At 33.6% G+C, this 22,258-nt stretch overlaps 1 protein-coding gene across 2 annotated transcripts; it reads right to left on the bottom strand.

The window, feature by feature from the left end:
- Window positions 1-1,480: 1,480 nt before the first annotated feature.
- On the bottom strand, window positions 1,481-21,528 carry LOC110455964 (cysteine-rich hydrophobic domain-containing protein 2-like). 2 transcript variants are annotated; one of them, XR_002463530.1, is made up of 7 exons: window positions 21,399-21,528; window positions 12,131-12,185; window positions 11,596-11,751; window positions 10,628-10,684; window positions 10,352-10,411; window positions 7,797-8,034; window positions 1,481-7,534 (listed from the first exon to the last, which is right to left on the bottom strand). XR_002463530.1 is itself a non-coding variant. In XM_021506438.1 (6 exons), the coding sequence occupies exons 1-6, from the start codon at window positions 21,512-21,514 to the stop codon at window positions 7,984-7,986; spliced, it is 495 nt and encodes a 164-aa protein (XP_021362113.1). In that variant the 5' UTR covers window positions 21,515-21,528; the 3' UTR covers window positions 7,644-7,983. The 2 variants fall into 2 exon arrangements, 1 of the variants encoding a protein (XP_021362113.1); XM_021506438.1 differs by lacking the exon at window positions 1,481-7,534 and having other exon boundaries at window positions 7,644-8,034.
- Window positions 21,529-22,258: the final 730 nt, after the last annotated feature.

The following is a 22,258-nucleotide window of genomic DNA, read 5'->3' as shown; positions in this document are numbered from 1 at the left end:
ACAAAAATAACATAAGTTAAATTATATTAATTGCAATCAAAATGGGTTGGGTCGTTATAAAAATTATTCAGCTTTCTATTGCTGATAATTTAAAAAAGATCGGTCAAATACTTTTGGAGTGAGGTGGTTCACATACATGTGGGTTTTTTTTATCCTGCAATTTTGTTTAGGGTTTTTAACAACACGTGTCCTTCGTTACCAGACGAGTAATTTCATCTGTGACATCGCTATCGTTCCAAGTAATGCAAATCAATTCAGGCCTACTTAACATAGAAATTACTCGGCTGTTTATTGATATTAATTGTTTTCAAAAATATAATCGATAGTTTATAAAAATTAATCATAACAGTGAGCAGTCACCAACTAATTTCGCAATAATGATTTACGTTCCAGTGAAAAATAATGCTTATATTTAGTATTTTTGACACAAAAATAACACAAGTTAAATTATGTTATTTGCAATTAAAATGGGTTGGGTCGTCATAAAATTTATTCAGCTTTCTATTGCTGATAATTTAAAAAAGATCGGTCAAATACTTTTGGAGTGAGGAGGTTCACATACATGTGGTTTTTTTTTTATCCCGCATTTTTGTCTATCGACGCCAACCACAATACTCTGAACCACGCGTTACATCGCGTTTAAAAATAGAAAAATATACCCCAAAAACGAGACATCAATTACTATGATACCACAGATTTTATCAATTAAAAGTAATACAATCAGCTTATTACAATGGGATAAACAAAAGACATAAGATCACTTATCGAGATTGGTTCGTTTTCACACCAACTTCTGCATCTAACGAAGCGGTATCGACGCCATCTTGCTTTGTCAAAATTGAGAAAGGTGGCGCTCGCTATGTGCTCCGGAATCAGGGGGAGGTAAGTCTAGATTGACCTGTCATAAAATTGGTAAGGCAGAGAGGGAGTTGCTAATCCCCTTCACTATACGTCCCTGGCAAGTTCCCCTTGATCCTTAGTTGTAAAACTATGTTGTATTTTGAGGAGATTATAAAAATCAAGAGGGCTGAAGGAACAAATCAACAGAGCTTTCTCATATTGTAAATGATTGGTTCTATTTCCAGTAAATATGTAAATCGACAAACTGACTTTGAAGGTTGTCTTGTATACACAGCAGCATTAAGTTCAGATCAAAAGTTACCTCTAGGTGTATTTACTGTAAACATGACTCGATCAAACAGGTAAGAGAAGAAAAAAAAACCAAACTGATCAAGAACTAATGAAGATGGTACAATGGTGGGCGGCAAGATCCCTCTGGGATCTATTGTTTTTTAAATACCGAGTATATCAACTTGTCCGGTATTTTGGGTTGTTTTTTTTTATCAACAATTTAAGTCTAGTATATAACATGGAACCATAGCGATATGGAGCCATTACTTACCATTCATGATGAATTTTTGTCGGTTTACGCAATATGTGACACCAAACTTCTTTTCATAAAATTTAGCAAACATTTTGGTTATTTTCACATTTTATTTGAAAAAAAATCATGATCAGCAACTTTCTTATATTGAATAAAAAGACAATAATTCTCATATTTGACATAATACCTTATATGACAAACACGTGCATTCTAACATTCAATATTTTGTTGAATGTATGTGAAAATGAATACCTTGCATTGGAATGTGTGAACTAATAATACAAAACACTCTCAATCTACCTACTAACACAACTTACATAATCATCCCGTCTCCCGACCTACACAACAAAACATATAAATAGGTATATTTGCCTCCCACTCCCAAGCTACCTAGGCAGCACACACAGTTAGCCCTCGTCTTAAAACCTATATATCTACATAACGAACAGTATTGTTCACTGCCTCCCAATCAAACCACACAACTAATACACATATATAGAACAATCTAACGTCTAAGACAAGACACAGAGTTATGTCCCCTCTCACAAACTACTCACACATCTCTAGATCTATTAACCACCTTTATAATTAGTACTTCGGGTTATCTCCTGTCTCTGAACCTTCCCACGAATCCGAGTTGTCTCTCAACCTAACCACAGAACAAACAAGATTTTCTCTCGTCTCTAGACTTTTTCAAACAGCATACACAGTTTTCTCCAGCCTCCCAACCTTACCTGTTTTATTCTCTGAAGTGCAAAAACGACTTCTTTCTCTGAAGTACAAAAAACGTTTTTTACACTTCAGTGAAAAAAGTTTTTAAAAAAAAGGATAAAAAAATGACATAATGGCGAGTGTTTTTTGTCATTATGTAGTGATCTTTTCACATCAAATACTTTTTGCATTTAAGGTAGGAAATTCCAGTATCAAAATTTCAAAGATTTGCATTATACTGTATTGCATCGCTAGGGCACACCACAATAGTATGCGTGTACGTTGTTTTGGTAGTATATCCTAAAACGACCACTCATTCAAAAATAATACACATTCATGGGTATGATCCGACTCCAAACTTTACAAAAACAACTAATACGTAAATATTGGTATTTCCTTTCTCCCAACTTTCCCTAAACTATCCCACCTGTTTCTTACCAAGTGAACATCAAATCAATTACTATAATTTATAATATCTACACAAAATGATAAAATAATGCTTCATTTACCTAACTATAATGGATAAAACATATACATAGTTTTTTCACTTTGGATGGAAACAGTTTTTGATAAATATAAGACAAAATGAAAATTAAAAAAATATGTATTACTTTATTATCCGGTTCTACGGAAATTTTACATGATGATTTATTTTCGGGTCGTTTTGAGTATGAACTCATATTTTTATTCTTGATCACCGAATTGTATGATAAGTGACGTGAAAGAAATACATAAATATGTTGGTTTTTTTTTTAAGTCACTGCTACATACATTAATCCATAAGCACACATTTTACACGGACGTCTGTGTGTAGTTCATCATCATGTGTAAACAAATGCATTAAATTTCACGTTTTCCTACTGGGAAACTTAAAAGCTATTCTTCTTTTCTTTTACAAACAAAATCATGATTAAACTCACATCAAATTATCAAAAGCACCACTGACATTCAAACTCAATAATACTGTAGTGGGATCACAATAAATGCTCAAATATAAATCCCTGTAAAATCCAACCAAACACAAACAATACAGCTACACAGTGTCCAGACTTACAATATAGAAACTATTATAAGCACACATCCAAGAAAGAGGTGGAATGGAAGTTTGTACTATGTATCGGCCAACCCATTTCGACGTCCCAATGACCAATCAATGCCCAGCTTTCATTAACCAACCATCATGTGTTTTGGCCAATTGTAATGCACTTCTGGTCGACAACCAAATGAAGACAGTTTATTGACTGATTAATAAACAATATATATATTTATATTTTCTTTTGCTTTGCCTCCTTATAATTGTATCAACGCGTACGTCAGCTGTGAGTTACGGGAACACTTATGTTTCCATTGTCAAGCAAAGAGTGCAAATGACCATTACATTGATCCATTTCTAATACTGCAGGCAGTCACGGGGACCCTGTTTACACATTCCGCCCCTTAGGGTAATAAGTTCTCAATTATTTTTTGCATACAAACCTAACTTATAGCATATATTATTCATACCAAAGTGGATCTCATTCATAAAATTATTCCCATTATTTTCAAACCAGTCACCATTTGTACCCATTCCTTGAGATGTTTTAAGAAAAATACAGATGAATAAAGTTAAATGTATACATGTATATATACCTGTAAATTATTAAGCATCAACAATAATGGTGACAAACACCCAGCACACATCTATACTACTGCATGCTTACAAGACAATAAACATACATCATATGTACTTTTTCCGGCTGTGCTCGTTACACATTGAGATTTAACACTCCCAGTAGTTTTTTTTAATATTTCTGAATTATGAAAAAAAAATACACAGTTCCCACACACTATACACTTATCATCATATGATCAGTTTGCATGTCAAACTTTCATTTTGTTATTACAGAAACTAAATCTGACTAATACATTTGTGTTGAAATTTGTTTTCAATTTAGATTTTGTTATATACGTTTTGAAATATCTGAATCACGAAACTGAATTTGTAGAATGTTCGCTCAATGTAACGGTTTACACACATTCGATAAACATATTTCTGACACAAGCAAACAAGCACCCACATCATCTCTTTAGTAGCAAAGGAACTGTTTTCTTTTCCATCAATGTTGGTCCCTTTCCATTCTGTAAATCAAACACTGATAAAAATGAACTAGAACTATAACAGTGTCTCTGGAATATCTCCATATGATATAACAATTAACTAACTACTGTCGCTAACCAAGACTAGTGGCACACAAGGGTGTACTGTAATACACTGTAAAAGCTACTAAATGAATGAGAGTCAGTGAACTCTATCATTCACAGGTATTTTCACTATCAGTTTCAGTACTCACAGTTGTTTTTACTACATTGCACTACTTGTAACAATCATACAATTATTTTGTAATGAAAACAAAAAATCTATGTGAACTTCCAGATAATATATTACTTAAATCATTGAAATATCTAATACAACAATGCTTATCCTGAACAATCATGTTGGGTCCCCTTCATCATAAATGATGTTTAATATTAACACAGCTGCTTTAAGTGGATGATCAGAGAGCTATAGACCTCAGGTCCTCTCCGCTATCAACATTATATACACACAAAACACTATACACACATATCTACAGGTCATCTCTGCAATCAACATTATATAAACACAAAACAATAGACACACATATATACAAAGCCAAAACTAAAAGTCACAAATCCCAAAAAAAATCAAAAACACATTTTAGCTATTTCTTAATTGTCATATAACCTGAGACAGTATAAACAATTATGTATTTTAATCTTTAAAAAATAATTCAAGAATTCAATACAACAAACAAGACTTATATTTTTTATAATTGTAATTTACAACTTGTATTTCTCAACAACAAATAGCCGATTTAGCAACCATACAAATTGACATGCATTTTGAGGTAAAATATTTCACAAAGCATATACCAACAACGTGGAGGTAACTAGCATTTGTGTTAGGATATTCCGATTGCCTTTTTGTTGGAATTACTAAACATTGAACTCAAGATCAAAATATGTTAATCTTGCTCAAATAACAAAAAGTAAAATATTCAAAACCAAACTTTTTGCTCAAGTCACATCTTTCTACTTAACCAGAAAAATCTATATTTTAAACTTTACAATTGTAATGTGCATGATTTTTTTCCGTTATACTTTAATTGTAACCTCTGTATTGTATCAATCCAAATTATACATGAAATCACGTTATGTACAGCGAGGAAATACCAGTAAGGCAAGGCAATGGATGGCTGGGATCAGGACAGTATTGTCTGTAAAACATGATAACACTGAGTCAGTCTAATGCTTCTTCCTGACGATGAAATAACAGAAAAATTGTCCCATTGGTTGTGTGTGCGACATCACTTGTTGCTGGTATGGAACAAGAATTACCTATAACTATCAAAATTCAAAGTAAAGACGACTGGACATTCCACCGACACCTAGTTTGTTGAAACTGTTAACATCACAATACAAATTGCTGATTACCTTCCTGTGGATGTTGTCAAGGCATCTTTACGTTGAATTCTGATTACAGTACTTCATGTACATGTACTGGTACTGAATTCCATCAGGAATCCATCCACGGAAGGCTACCGACTCCAGGGAACTACCAGAACACTGACACTGGAAAATTGTAAAATTCCATATTCCCTGCACAAATTCATTACAAATTTTATCTTTTGAATGTGTCATTTGATTATGATGTCAAATGCATCACATATTTATCATTTCACTTTCATCGTGGGTTTATCATGTATAGTCTGAAATTACATACATGTACTGTTGATGCTCAGTCAGACCATGGTAGTTCAGTACATATTTGACTAGAGATAGAGATCCAACACAATACTGAAGAAATTCTAGGAAAGGTTAATCGGCAGCAGTATCTCAAACCTCAGACAATATTAAAAACAAACATGGTAATATTGATCCCAGTAAATTCAATTTGTTCTAGATTTTCAGTCAACAAAGCTGTGGAAATCAGTGGTGCTTCATTAGACTATTGAACCACCAGCTACAAATACAGCTTACCTGACCCTGAGAATAAGATGTGACCAAATATAATGGCAAGTCACAAGTAAATACACTGTATCATTTCTCTATATGTGTACATCAGTTATCAACAAATTAACAGGGGTCAATTTCATTCTTTTGGGTCTTTTTACTTGATCATCTTCAAAACGATATCTCCTGTAAACATTATATTGTTATCAGGGTAATGTTAACGAGAAATTATTGTGTGGCCTGTTATAGTAGAGCCAATATGATGTTGAACATGATTAACATTTGGTCATTGTCAGCTATCTACCAGTTTTATTGAAGTACAATGTGAAGTAGTACAGACCCACCATGTGCGAAGTATTATGGAATTTTAGTAACTCCAACTTTTAATGTATTGTCCTAAATGGATTGATGTAATTTGTAAAACTTATTTCCAAATCCAATTTCACTTTAATAATTATGTATTGTTTTGTATTATATTGCATAACTATGCAAAAAGATTTGAAATCAAAGTTAATATTAAATGTTAGATCACCTTTGCAGAACCAAGTCTAGCTTGGTCTTCAAAAATGTAGTTCTAATTTACCTGGTATATAAACAGAATTTTTTGCTCAGTATTTGTTCAACAACTAGCTTCACCCACTTCTTATACTTAGCAAATTAACATCCTTAAAATTATGCCTGGGAAAAATCGTTTGTAAAACTTCCATACCTAACGATAGTATTGGTTAATTACATAAAATAAATCCTGAAATTTTGCCATTATGATCAAGAAATATTTTGAGACAATTCATTTCATATACCTTTGCAAAGAAAGCATTTCAATATTCACATTGTGCATTCTTAAAAATAAATGAATCATATATATTTATACATTCTGATTTTCCGAAAAAAATAAGTTGTTCAGTACAAGTTTACTAAACTGTCAAGACACATGTACTTTTCTCATGTTAAACATCAAGACAAGATCTCTCATAAGTCTGGAGTATAGATGTGTTAAGAGCCAGACAGACAACTACAACACACAGACTAATAAGAATTCATTGTCACTAACAAGTCATAAATTAATCAACATTTTCATTTTTAATTAAACATGTCACAAAATGACGCAGGTATACATATGACTGTAGCCAAGCATCACTGATGAAAACTATATACCATCAAGTAAAATATGTTTTTTGACCAAATGCAAAAATGCACAAATATTGAAATCAAATTTCAACCGACCCATGCACATACATTCATGTTATCACATTTTTTTCATTAAATCTATTTATCATTCAATGAAGTGTTCTAGTTGTCGATCCAATCTAAGGGATTTCTAATTTTCTTCTGCGTTGCCAAGTAGAGGAAATGCTTGCACATGTTTTTTTTCATGCAAAGTCCCAGTCTGATGTGTGGGGTGGGGGCTGAGGGTTGTTGGTGGCAGTCCTGCAGCCAAGAAAATTCCTCTAGAAAGATCCACCCCTCATATATAATTTTCATTACTTTGGAAAAGAAAAATTCCAAATAATTTAATAACAAATTTAAGTCCCCCCCCCCCCCCCCCCCCATCCAAAACACAAATGATATATGTAAACTTTTCTCTAAGATAAATATGATACAGAACTATAATTTCTCACACATTATGGACCAATTGCAAGAATAAGAATACAAGAACCGACAAAAATCAAGTAAATACTAACATACACACCCAGTACTTTGTCGTCAGTCATCAGCATTCTACAACTCACTACACCCAGACGTAAACTACAAGTGAAATGTGACGTCTAGATGTCACAATGAGGTCATGGACTAGGATGACGATGATAATGCTTGCTAAAATATACACATCATTTGTGGCAGCAAAATATGGCAGGGATTGGAGGACAGGCCTTGCGTTAGTCTGGCCGAAATATAGGGATCTTTGGTAGGAACTCGACCAGCAGCACCTGAAACACAACATAATACTCAATATTTACCACACATAACGATAACTCATAATATATACATGGAAAATAACACACACACACACACCAATTATATGATAACACAGATGAAAAATACACTCATTTACAGAAAAATGTAGTCATTTTATATGTATCTGATACATATATATATGATATTTTTTGCCTACCAAGTAGAAAGAAAACATCACAAATATTTCCCTAACATAGTCTAGTTTCTCTTGTCATATTCTATTCTCGTATAATTATCTTATTATTTTTAGATCATACAAAATGAATTATTTGCTTTCCAACCTTTGCAGATTGACGATAAGAATGCACATAACACTATTACTTTTCATAGTTTCTACAGACTTTCAGAACAAGATTCAAGCACTTTTTTGCAATTTTCCATAAACAAGTCTTTAAAAGTAGTTGTCAAGATTTTCTGCTTTTAGTGTGAGGAACTGTTATACTCAAAGTACAAAACATCACAACTGATTTAATAATTGATTAATATGATAAAACTTTTATCAAAATAACTTAAAAACAATATTTCATTAGCAAAGGACCATTGTTCTTAACGATCTCCTGAGTTTGAACAGTGTTGTATATTGTTGAACAGTGTTGTTTATTGTTGAACAGTGTTGTATATTGTTCAACAGTGTTGTATATTGTTGCAACGCGATATGGAAATTATCATTAACAGATACAAAATAAGATAGTAAATGTATCGAAAAAATGGTGACCTTGTAAAAAAGCTGATTATCTAATATCATTTAATTATAACATACAGCAATCATAAAATCCTTGAGCAAAACGTTGTTTAATTTCCATACCAACAAACTCTTATCACATAGAATGTATGTAGTAATTCCAATGTAGTTCAAACTATATTTTACTGAAATCAAACACAATAAACCCAATATCATTTCCCTACATACAAACTATACTAATCAATAAAACACCTAGGACCTTTCTATCCATGAAGAGTATTTGATTCTTACAGATAGTTTTGAAAAATATTTTAGGAATTTTAACCAATTTTCTTCATTTGTATCCCACCTACAACCCTGGGAATCATCATAATTGTAAATCTCTATTTTGGTTTGTCTTTAGCCATGAAAGGGAACGATGAGTTGCTAACTCCATACTTCATTGTTTGGGGATAATAAGCTTCGAAACATATAACAAGAGGCCCAATGGGCCTGCATCGCTCACCTAGTATAAAACTCACACTTGTAACCTTAAAAGTGATCTAAAATAAAGCTACTGGCAAAATATCAGTATTTATGATTAAAATTCATTCAAAAGACCCTGTTATTTTTTTTTTAAACATTTCACCCCTGTGATTGAAAGTCGAACAAAGTCATTATGTTGAACACATTGTATAGTCTTTCATCTCAGGATGCAACTTGCAAAGTATAAACATCCTGGGACCCATGGTTATTCAGAAGAGGTTGTTTAAAGATTTTAAACAAATTTGACACCTGTGACCTTGAATATAAGTCAAAGTCATTCACTTTAACAAACAAAGTAGTCCTTGATCCCAGCATATGCTACTGACTAAATATCAACATCCTGAGCCTTTTGGTTATTCAGAACAAGTTGTTGAAATATTTTGAACATATTTGCTCCTTGTGACCTTGAATATGATTCAAGGTCATACATTTAAACAAACTTGGTAGCCCTTGATCCTAGTATGCTACTGACTAAATATCATCACCCTGGGCATTTTGGTTATTCAGTAGAAGTTGTTTAAAGTTTTTAACATATCTGACCCATGTGACCTTGAATATGGGTGAAGGTCATGCATTTGAACAAACTTTGTAGCCCTTCATCTCAGCATGCTACTGGCCAAATATCATTACCCTGGGCATTTTGGTTATTCAAAAGAAGTTGTTTAAAGTTTTTAACATATTTGACCCCTGTGACCTTGAATAGGGTGAAGGTCATTCATTTGAACAAACTTGTTAGCCCTTCACCCAAGCATGCTACTGGCCAAATATCATCTCCCTGGGCATTTTGGTTATTGAGAAGAAGATGTTTAAAGTTTTTGACATATTTGACCCCTGTGACCTTGAAAATAGGTGAAGGTCATTAATTTCAACAAACTTATTAGCCCTTCATCCAAGTTTGCTTCTGGCCAAATATCGACACCTTAGGCCTTTCGGTTATAAAGAAGAAGTCGTTTAAAGTAAAATATTGTCGACGGACGACGGACCGACAGACGGACGGACGGACGACCGACAGACGCTGCGCCACGGCATAAGCTCACTTGGCATTTCGTGCAAGGTGAGCTAAAAATGATGCAGAGACTTACATATTCCATCATACTGCTAGAATCACAGCGCTGCTTACTTAGTCGCCAGTGCAGGCCCAGCTGTGAACAACACACAATTATTAGGAATTGATTGTAAAGAAATGTACTTATTCAAGTATACTGTATAAAGATTTTTTCAAAAGGCATTTAAATTGTGTATTCAAACCACAGTAATAAAGTTGCATTTTGTGTGGTATCAATTTAAAAAAAAAAAAAGATGACCAAAGCCAAAGCTACTTAGTTTGTAAAATAAACATGTTTTCCGTCTTCACTTACTTTGTGATATAAACGTGTGTTTTCCCAGTCAAGTACTTTCTCTATTGCATGTCTTGTCTGAAAGAAAGAAACCAACAATAAAATCAGGTGTATTTAACCATCTCTTAAATCTCATCGTCATGTTGAATTTCATCGTCTCTTTCCTGCTACATGTCTTAAGATATACCTACACAGTTGACTTACCCTCGCTTTTTTTTTTATTTTCAAATTTCAAAATGGCCCTTTGTTGAACTCATGTCATTTTGAAAATTAAAAAAATAAATATGAATATGTTAAAGAATTGTCAATCGTTGTGAACTCCATATGTATATAATGCCACTATCTTGCTATAAAGTTGAATTAATCGTCTTTCAAGCTATGCTGTATGTAATCCTTTGTTTAAAGAATGTTGTATCAAACACAAACCTGTGTAATTTGTATGATCAACACGATGGTATCATCACCTATCAAGTAAACGTTTTGAAACCTTGATCCACAGCAAGAGTTACCTACCTTGCTAATATGGATAGACAGTAGAGTTACCTACCCTCTTACTGTGACAGACAACAGGCCACAGGGAGCATCCCAGGGTACCGCAGCCATAATCCAAAGCAAGAGTTACCTACCTTGCTAATATGGATCCACAGCAAAAGTAACCTACCTTGCTAATAGGGATAGACAGTAGAGTTACCTACCCTCTTACTGTGACAGACAACAGGCCACAGGGAGCATCCCAGGGTACTGCAGCCATAATCCAAAGCAAGAGTTACCTACCTTGCTAATATAGCTAGACAGAAGAGTTACCTACCTTACTAATATGGATAGACAGTAGAGTTACCTACCCTCTTACTGAGACAGACAACAGGCCACAGGGAGCATCCCAGGGTACCGCAGCCATAATCCAAAGCAAGAGTTACCTACCTTGCTAATATAGATAGACAGAAGAGTTACCTACCTTACTAATATGGATAGACAGTAGAGTTACCTACCCTCTTACTGAGACAGACAACAGGCCACAGGGAACACCCCAGGGTACAGCAGCAACATATACAGCCACAGAACAGCCACTTGACATTTACTGGCAGAGCTTTCTTTAACACACTGTTCAGCCGTACCACTGTGGCCTTGTACTCTTCAGGAGCAACCTGTGGCCACAAACAGCAGACATATAGTTTTATCATAGGGTAGAACTAAATCAAAAAGTCTAAAGGACATGTATTCATCTGTTTTTCAATTCAGTTTCGGATAAATTGTTTTAATTCAATTCTGAAATGTACACTGTTAAACTTTATATTCTAGGCAATTTTTTTATGTTGCCAAAATTGTAATTTGAAATCTTTACAATTCCTAGTAATCCAAAAGCTCAAAAAAAATATTGTAGAGGAGAGTAGGAGATGAATCTGGAATAGTACATATTTTTTACAGTCTTACTTATTTTGAATGATTTTTGATAGAAGATACATGTACATGTAGTAAAAACAAACAAAACATTGTTCACTTAAAGATGATATATATATCAAATACCTTGGCTGAAAGACTGGTGGGGAATTCTGTATCAAATCTATTACTGAGACCAAATCTGGAAAAAAAGTTAACTTTATAAATTGTAATATTTAGACTCACCTATATAAATACTGCTGTATTTTTTTATTCTAAAATTGTGATAATGTTTAATATTTTGACAATACAACATAGAATGTATTAAATTTTTGACAAGGTAACAAAATGGTTTGTATTATGATGAGGCACATCCATATATGGTACACACAGATTTAATTTAGAAGCTGCAGCACATGAAATTCAAACTAAAAGATAAAGGACATTACTAAACTATACATGATTATCTTCATATTTGTTTTTGCCTTCCCTTAAAATGTATCGCTAATTATGACACACATGACCTGTGACCTTTGACCTGGTGGTGAAGGTGACAGTAACCTTATCATTGCAAAAGTCAGATTTGGCTTCAGGAATGATGGTCCTGAGATGAGAAACAACTTTATTTTAAACATAGAGTTTGGACTATCATTGAGAACTCTATTCACATCTGTGATAGACTTACATCATCTGGGGTAAATATCCAGAAATATATACATTCGTTGAAAAATTGGTTTCTCTTCTTGTGGCCTTTAACTTCTGTGAAAGTGAACAAAACTAAAAATATTGAACTATTCAGAAGTTATTGTCCATCTACATAATTATAAACTTTAAAATGGTTTGACATTTAACCCCTGTGACCTTGACCTTTGGAATACAGACAGGTTAATGTACAGTCATCATCATACATTCATATGAAAATCTTCATCAAATGTCTTCAGACAACATTTAAAAGACAACACTGGTTTATTTAATCAAATTTTCAACAAAAGAACTTCACAGCATGTAGACTGCAATTTAATGCACTAACAGTCACAAATATGGACCTAAACGAGAGCAGCCAGAGAGGTATGTGAGGCAGTAATCTTTTATACTGAGAGTTGATTTAATGGACCATCTATAAGCATACTTAAATGGAATGTGTATTGAATTAAAGTTTTCAGGTATACATATATGTATATATAATGCACCAGCATGATATCTTAATAGGTATATAAACATTGTTTCCTTTTGGCAACGAGACTGTCAACAACAAATTTTACAACAGAAATTCTCACATTTGTATTCCATCAATCTGACAATAAATTTGCATAAATATGTACATGTAGATGCACAGGTACTCAGATTTGTAATATGTTTTACTCCAGCCTTTAATATGTATTTAAAAATAGACTTATAGTGCATTACTGTAAACTGAAATGTATTTCATCACTCAAACATCTTTTGTGGTTACTTGATGAAAGTGAAACAATCTAGATTACATCAATAAACTTTGGCTAAGAGTCTTTAACATGCAAGTTAATACATGCATGTCATTTGTTTCTTACCCATACAAAAGCTTCGGACAACCTGAAACTTGTTTTGTTTTTTTTGATTTTGTTATTATATATATCAGTCTACATTTATCATTGATACAACTTCATTATTGTTTCATTTTAAAAAAATCAGTCAATTTTTACGTAATATCATCTGTAAGTGTTTTGTTTCAAATAACATAACATAATCAACGATTGAAGATCATATTTACAATGGGGTTCTTATAGGCACCATTTTTTAGCAGTTTAAAAGAAAGCCTTTTAAAATAAATTAATTTGTGTCATCTCCTTAAAACTCTTCCCTAAAATTACCATAGCTTTTCAGTCAATTAACCAATGCACTGAAGAAATTGTTTAGGATCAATCTACAAGTACTTGTCATGGTAAATGACAGAGTAGGGCTGTCTGGTTATAAATTGTGTACATGTGAATCATGTGCAGCATGCATGATAACCACATTGGCAGACAGTGCTTGTCTGCTGTGCACACAGAGTACATATCAACAGATTGCCAACACACTTTCTACTTCTGATCAGTTGATGAATTAGACATGGCAGCTTTTCAACTGTATTGTTTATGCTGACACAAGCTGCTGATGCTGCAAAAGTGTAGTTCTGTCTTGTGGGAATAACCCTAACAGTGAAGATTAACATTATAGGAATATTAATATTCCGATAACTTATAATCTTTATTATTCCTATAGGAATGTATCAACAAGTTATAACCCTTATCATTATAGGAATGTTCCAATAAGTTATAATCCTTATTATTACAGGAATGTCCACACAAGTTATAATCCTTATCATTACAGGGATGTTCCAATAAGTTATAATCCTTATCATTATAGGAATGTTCCAAAAAATTATAATCCTTATCATTACAGGAATGTCCCCACAAGTTATAATCCGTATCATTACAGGAATGTTCCCACAAGTTATAATCCTTATCATTACAGGAATGTTCCCACAAGTTATAATCCTTATCATTACAGGAATGTCCCCAAAAGTTAAAAATCCTTATCATTACAGGAATGTCCACACAAGTTATAATCCTTATCATTACAGAAATGTCCAAACAAGTTATAATCCTTATCATTACAAAAATGTCCCCAAAAGTTATAATCTGTATCATTACAGGAATGTCCACAAAAGTTATAATCCTTATCATTATAGGAATGTCCAAACAAATTATAATCCTTATCATTACAGAAGTGTCCAAACAAGTTATAATCCTTATCGTTATAGGAATGTCCCCACAAGTTATAATCCGTATCATTACAGGAATGTCAACACAAGTTATAATCCTTATCACAAGTTATAATCCTTATCATTACAAAAAAATCCCCAAAAGTTATAATCTGTATCATTACAGGAATGTCCACAAAAGTTATAATCCTTATCATTAATAATCCTTATCATTACAAAAATGTCCCCTAAAGTTATAATCTGTATCATTACAGGAATGGCCACACAAGTTATAATCCTTATTATTACAGGAATGTTCAAACAAGTTATAATCCTTATCGTTACAAAAATGTCCCCAAAAGTTATAATCCTTATCATTATAGGAATGTCCAAACAAATTATAATCCTTATCATTACAGGACTGTCCACACAAGTTATAATCCGTATCATTACAGGAATGTCCACACAAGATATAATCCTTATCATTACAGGACTGTCCACACAAGTTATAATCCTCATCATTACAGGAATGTCCCCACAGGTTATAATCCTTATCATTACAAAAAAATCCCCAAAAGTTATAATCTGTATCATTACAGGAATGTCCACACCAGTTATAATCCTTATCATTACTGGAATGTCCACACAAGTTATAATCCTCATCATTACAGGAATGTCCCCAAAAGTTATAATCTGTATCATTACAGGAATGGCCACACAAGTTATAATCCTTATCACAAGTTATAATCCTTATCATAACAGGAATGTCACCACAAGTTATAATCCTTATCACAAGTTATAATCCTTATCACAAGTTATAATCCTTATCATAACAGGAATGTCACCACAAGTTATAATCCTTATCATTACGTGAATGTCCCCACAAGTTATAATCCTTATTATTACAGGAATGTTCAAACAAGTTATAATCCTTATCGTTATAGGAATGTCCCCACAAGTAATAATCCTTATCATTACAGGACTGTCCACACAAGTTATAATCCTTATTATTACAGGAATGTTCAAACAAGTTATAATCCTTATCGTTATAGGAATGTCCCCACAAGTTGTAATCCTTATCATTACAGGAATGTCCACACAAGTTATAATCCTTATCATTTTAGAAATGTCCACACAAGTTATAATCCTTATCATTTTAGAAATATACATGTCCACAAAAGTTATAATCCTTATCATTATTATATGGTTTATAAATAAAATGCTTCTGATTGGCTGGGAAAGGTTTTATCAGATTGTAAAATAATATGCCATAATCAATGGATTTTCCCATAATCTGACGATTATAAAATCGCAAAACCATATTTTTTTCTGTCCAATCTAATTCCCGTGATTATCAAATTCTATGTATCTTATCTTTTTATTTAATTACTTTATAAATATCATATAATAAAACAAATTGGATTATACTGTTGTTATAACTTATGAGACCTATACATGTATAATAAAACAAATATACTTCCTACTCATTGAGTTCTGTGCTATTAACCAAAGGGTGAGATCTCGGTCAATATTCTTTTCTTTCATCAATATCACAGCATATTCACCAACTGCTTGTGCTGCTCTGTCTAGAGCACTGTTGCAGCACCCAATTCAAGCTCAGGTACAAGCAGGGCTAGGATATCTTTACGCAAATGCCTTCAGGGTTCCAAAGTTGATTTTACAAGTGGGTATATGCACTATAGTCTTCCAATTTCACCAGAAACAACGACTGCTCCTCTGGTGGGTTTTTCCAAAACAGTTCTTGCATTCCTACTTTCAATCGTGGCAGTGTAAGCATTCATTCACGCTTTAAAGTTAACCTTTAAAAGCATTCTCTGTGTTGTACTTTAACACAACCAATAATAATATACTGACAAGTTCAACTGGTAACCAGAGGTAATCCTCCTATATAACAGACACTTGTCCCTATAGACCCAATGACAATAGCCTAAAACCCAGGTGGTCGGGTGGCGCAGTGGATAAAAAGCCTTCCACCCAGGCAGCCGGGGTTCAATTCCCCGATCAGTTGTGAAAAAAAGTATGGGTCCACCTGCTCCACCATGTAGGTTTTTCTCTTGGTATGCCAGTTTCCTACCACATTAAGACCTCAAGAGCCCTAACATCAGGGCTTTGTTTCATAATTGTTGTAAAAGACATTAAGTTTGTATTTATTTATATGCAATAGCCTATTGTTCGGACAAACACCCATACTGTATGTTTAGATCAGTCTTGTTATGATAACTTATCAGTTAATTCCATCCATCCATATGATTGTAATGTGACAGTGGAAAAATTAAGTGAAGAACTACAAACCACAATCTGGCATCTCAAATAATTAAGCAAAACCACATAATAATAAATTGTACTAAATTAACAGGCCTATAATTAAGGGTTTTGCAATGCTTCATTTTTTCAGATTATAAGAACAGGTAAATCCTGGCAATTACAGGCAACAAAATAAAATGTTTAGAAATGAAGTTTATATAGGTGAATAATTATCTTATAGGTTCAGTAGGAACCTTTGATGCTAATTTTGAGATGATACAATGCTTACAGGTAGGTAAAATAAATTTGCATGACTCATGTCACACGAGTTTGTACACGTGGTATTTGTGTGAGTCTGTTTAAACATCATCATGGAGGTCCATCCTAGCTGTGTAATTATATTTTTTCTTTAATAATACAACACCTTTAAAGGGGCATCACGCTGAAGTAACTTCTTTTTTTGTCTTTTTTCCAAATACCACATAAACATATCAAGTGAGACTCCTTATGGAAAATGCCGATCGGATTTGGCTGAAATAGATTCATAAAAATGATTAAATCTAAGATAATCATCGGTATTTCTACCTGTCTGACCAACGTTTTGTTCAGGGATTTCCCTCTACTAGCGCATGCGCATAGCACACCATTTCTTTGTAAACAAAATGACTGGCCGTGTGAAGTAAGCCAAAGAAAAGGGTTGTACCGTGTCAGCTACGAAGCGAATAGTTGCCAAATGGTCAAAAGATAGCGCAAGGGGTACGTTACGGAATCATTATTGCCAGTGGGAAGTATTCAAAGCAGAAAATAACTGCCCTAGCAGTCAGTACGGTGCATGTTTTCTTCCGGATAGCGGCCGGTTAAGCTGAAATAAAATCGACAGAAATGCTAGCGCTGTTTATGTTATGAATAAATATCTAAAACTATTAACCTCGCTAGTATCATTGTGTGAGTTTGAACACAGATGAACTTAGTTTAATATGTTAATGGGCATGTATCGGAGAGAGTTTACTTTGTGTTTTTTATAATTATACAGTGGTTTATGCAAACGAAAGGGATAAGTGACTGGTTAGTTTGATTTTGCCATGAGGCCCCCCAAGGGATAACTGCTGTGATGGCCACGGCGTATTCTGTTCTCTGATCCTCTGTCGGTGCTCGGGGTCAAATGAGATACGTGCGCTATTAGATTTACATAATTTATAATATTACCGGGATCAGTAAAATGGTATGATTTAATTATATTGCTGAATTAAACGATTGTTTTTTGTTTTGACATGCAAGTTTTAAATTAGTACTAATATAATACCCGGCCTGCCCTGGCGCGACGACGCAATATATAAAAAAAAAATCGCTCTTCGTCAGAAAGCTACGTTATCGCAGCTAGATTAAAAATGTCAAAATGACGGACCAGGATGAATAACTGAGGAAGGAGAACCTACTTCTAGTAAATAGGATCGCATAACACTTTTTTTTTAAATCGTAATTTTTCAACAGTTCATGTTTTCATATGATGTTGACTTAGAATGTATGATCATGTAACAACCTTTTCTCTATAAAGAATAAATTTTCGACTTCAGATAGAATCGGAATACGTATTGAAAACAGGGGAAAAAATATTTGATTACGTTATAAAAATGGCGCGTGCTGCCGATAACTACGGCTTCTGTTTCGGACCAAAGGAACTGATTAAAGAAAAGTTGTCTCAGCATAAAAAGGTCCATTTAAAAGTATGCTTTAATCTCTGTAAAGTATTGAAAAAATATAATTATCAAGTATCTCAACACGTTCCTTATTGACACATATTCTACATGTACACGTAGTGGTTTTGCCATACAGTTTATTGTGTGTGATGGTTAATATGACTTCCTAAATGTTAGCGTTTGGAGACAGTGAAAGTGGGAAAGAGAGTATACATAGATTTATATTCATGGTCTAGAAAAAAAATGGCCAAAGACATTGAGTTGTTTAATGTAATAAATAAATTCACAAACGTTTCCTTTTTATATTCGCGTGTAGTTTGTCATTGCATATATGCACTTTATGTAAACATTTGAAAAGGGATATTCGTCTCGTGAATATTCCTTTTTACAGAAAGGTTTGTCCCATTGTTGAGGGAGTGTTTAGCCCCGTACCACCTGTACCGGTCACGGGAGAAGGCTGTGATAAATTGTAAAAACTTGTGCCCCATCCTTTGTTTAATTTTATTGGCAACAAATTTATGTTAAAAGCTAAATAAATTTAAATTCTTAATATTGGCAAGTGTGCAATTAACTTCTGATGATGAATAATTACTGTTCAATAAGTTTGAATACGGAATTAGAAATCATATAACTTGGTTTCATAGTGCGGTAAGAAGTTGCAGTTGCCTGACGGCCCCTCTCTGAGGGCCCCTTTGTAAACCGTTTCATCTCGCTCGCACCACTTGTGTTTGCTGCCTAATCAGGTGACGTTATCGGCGCTATTTTTAGCCGGGCTTTCCCGAACAATTCAAGTGGTCAAACTGGACATTTGGAACGGACTATGAATATGGGGATAGCGAGGTAACATAAGTGGAAGTGCATACAATACATACATTCATTAAAAAAAAAACCACTTTTCACGTGATGTCCCTTTAAGTTACTTACTGTTCCTGTTCACTATAGTTTTTTTTAGATTTGTTCAGAATGTAGATATTATAAGTTTGTTTTATTTTTAAATGTCTCTAGATAATGCAGTGTCTTCAAGCTGCAAATTTTATTTGAATTTTTGTGTCCGAATTAATATAGATTACACGATTTTCAATATAAATCACAGGTCTTAGAATATAAATCATAAAAAATTTCCAAAATCAATCACAGCATTTTTCGAACAAGAATCACAAGATTTGGATTATATCACACATTTTTTAAAACATTAAGTCACTAGTTTTCAAATGAAAATCGCTGGATTCACAGGATTTTGAACATACAATACAAGACTTTGAAAAAAAATATCAAGTTTCAAATAAAAATAACATTATCAATGTTAGAATTATTTAGAATTTACTAATTAACACAAGATGTTCAAATGTTTCATCAAACAAGGCATTATCCTGTACTAGCGACTTGATGATTGTTTTTGCCAGGTTTGATTGCTGTACGTAGTGGTGTCAGGTCATTTTGCCATTTTTTGGTAACAAGACGAAAGTCGTTTCGGGACTTTTTTCAGGTTGTTTCGGGGATATGTCTGAAGTTGTTTCGGGATATATATTTCACTTTTTTCTTCTGTTCATAGAGGAAACTATTACCTAATTATATGTAAATCTTCAAGTTTATTGTACAAATGCAACGTACTGTAATGCACAAATCTAATTACGGAGGCCTTCATGATGATGAGTCAATGCAAGGCAATGCAAGGGAAGTAACTCATATAATCTGTAGCCATTTGGCGCCGATCCGAGGTTTCAAAGTTCTTCTTCACAAAGACGTGTATATATATAAATATATAGATGACATTGTTACAGAGAAACATTGAAAAGGACATAATGATAACATAACACTGGCCTTTGGAGAATTACGGAAATTAAAAAATGTATATGCATGATCTGAAACAACTTGATTAAGTCCCGAAACATCTTGCGTATGTCCTGAAACGTCTTCGAAACTCCCAAAACGACTAGTATTCTACGGATTAAAGTTTTTGAAAGCACAAAATCATGAGACGGTAATTATACAAAAGAGTAAACTTTAATAATTTTACAACAGTTATGAAAGACTTTTATATCAACTTATATTATTACTCTTCTTGACCTAGATGTAAGTGTGCGGGGGGGGGGGGGGGGTCTTAATGTGAGGGGAAACCAGAGTACCTGCAGAAAACCCAAAAAATTGGGGAAGTGACCCCATACCTTAAATTTCATGGAAAATCATGGAATCGAACCCCGGCTATGTTGGTAAAAGTTTAATCCACTGCATCACCCATCATGTAACAATATTGTGTACAGTACATATTTATAATAAAATAAAATTACTTTATAAATTTCACTATTTATTTCATGTTAAATTTGATGGCAAATAAACTCAGTGTGGGTTTTTTTCATTTCCAACAGCTGCGAACTTTGACTAGGCCTTACCTACTGTACTGTAGTGCAGGCCTATGTTTTTTCTTAATTTGTCAGTCTAATTTAGATAAGAAGTGCCACTGTGTGCTGTTTATTATGTTTTAGCTGTCAAGAACAACAGGCACTAAAAATAAAGATTGTTCTTATCCCCAATTGATGAGGTCACTAAATTATGATTTAGCGATATTTTCTTCATTGAATTTTTTATAGCGTCGGTCTGTCGAAACAGCACGCACATCCGTTTACGCTGACACAATGACAACACAAACAGTCGACAAGTGGTCATATGGTCTATCACTTAAACCGATCCACAGTAAATCGGAAGTGAAAATGACCCACCTTGGATCAAAACTTACATCGTCACATTCCCTGCTCCCCTTACGAGTATCGGATCGGGGACTACTAACTCCCGACTGTCGCTGGGAGGCCCTTCCTCGTCATCCTCTTCGTAAATAGTATCGAAGTCAGCCATTGCTTTCTTCTATATACACGCACACGATATGTGCACACGATATGTCTACGTCATCAGAAAATGTATTAAATAAAATATAAGTAGAAAGTGAAAGTAAGGGAAATTAAATCGATATAACTATTGGTTGAGTTATAAATGTATATAGCACGATGGAAGCCTACCAATTTATGTTGTGTGTACACGTACAGCTAGTTCTAATATTGCGCAAAGTTGTATTGGATATTAGATCTAATGCAAAATCATTCGCTGTGTCAAAAGCATTGTTAGCTTAATCACAGCTTCAGCTTATTTAATCTTGGAAGGTTCTCAAATAAAACAAAACTGATTAAATCTGAATCGGTATGGTTTTGAACAATTGTACATCATAGATAGCAACTGATAAAGTGTATAGTACTTTAAGAGAAAGAAAACGTACTTTAAGTAGACAGAAAATGTATTTGAAATATGCTTTGTTAAGCTGATGCAGGATCAGGCATGTTCCTGACTTAATATTCTTTTACAAATGTACACGTATCCGTAATAATTTTAATTGCATTTTATCAAAATTAGACCGCGTACAACATCATATATACCTTCATTACTAATTTGTATGACCACGGAATCTAAGTCCGTGGTATGACTCATTACTGTAAGATCAGTAACACAGGTAAATCATGTTCAAAAAATTAAGTGACAGGTGTGCGTGATAAATGTTGCAAAAATGATCACATGTATATAACAATATACTTATGATACAATGTAGTT

Source organism: Mizuhopecten yessoensis, unplaced genomic scaffold (assembly GCF_002113885.1).
Source record: "Mizuhopecten yessoensis strain PY_sf001 unplaced genomic scaffold, ASM211388v2 scaffold8447, whole genome shotgun sequence".
NCBI classification, from domain to species: domain Eukaryota; kingdom Metazoa; phylum Mollusca; class Bivalvia; order Pectinida; family Pectinidae; genus Mizuhopecten; species Mizuhopecten yessoensis.
The sequence above is the reverse complement of the archived record's forward strand: the minus strand, read 5'-3'. Positions and strand labels throughout refer to the sequence as shown.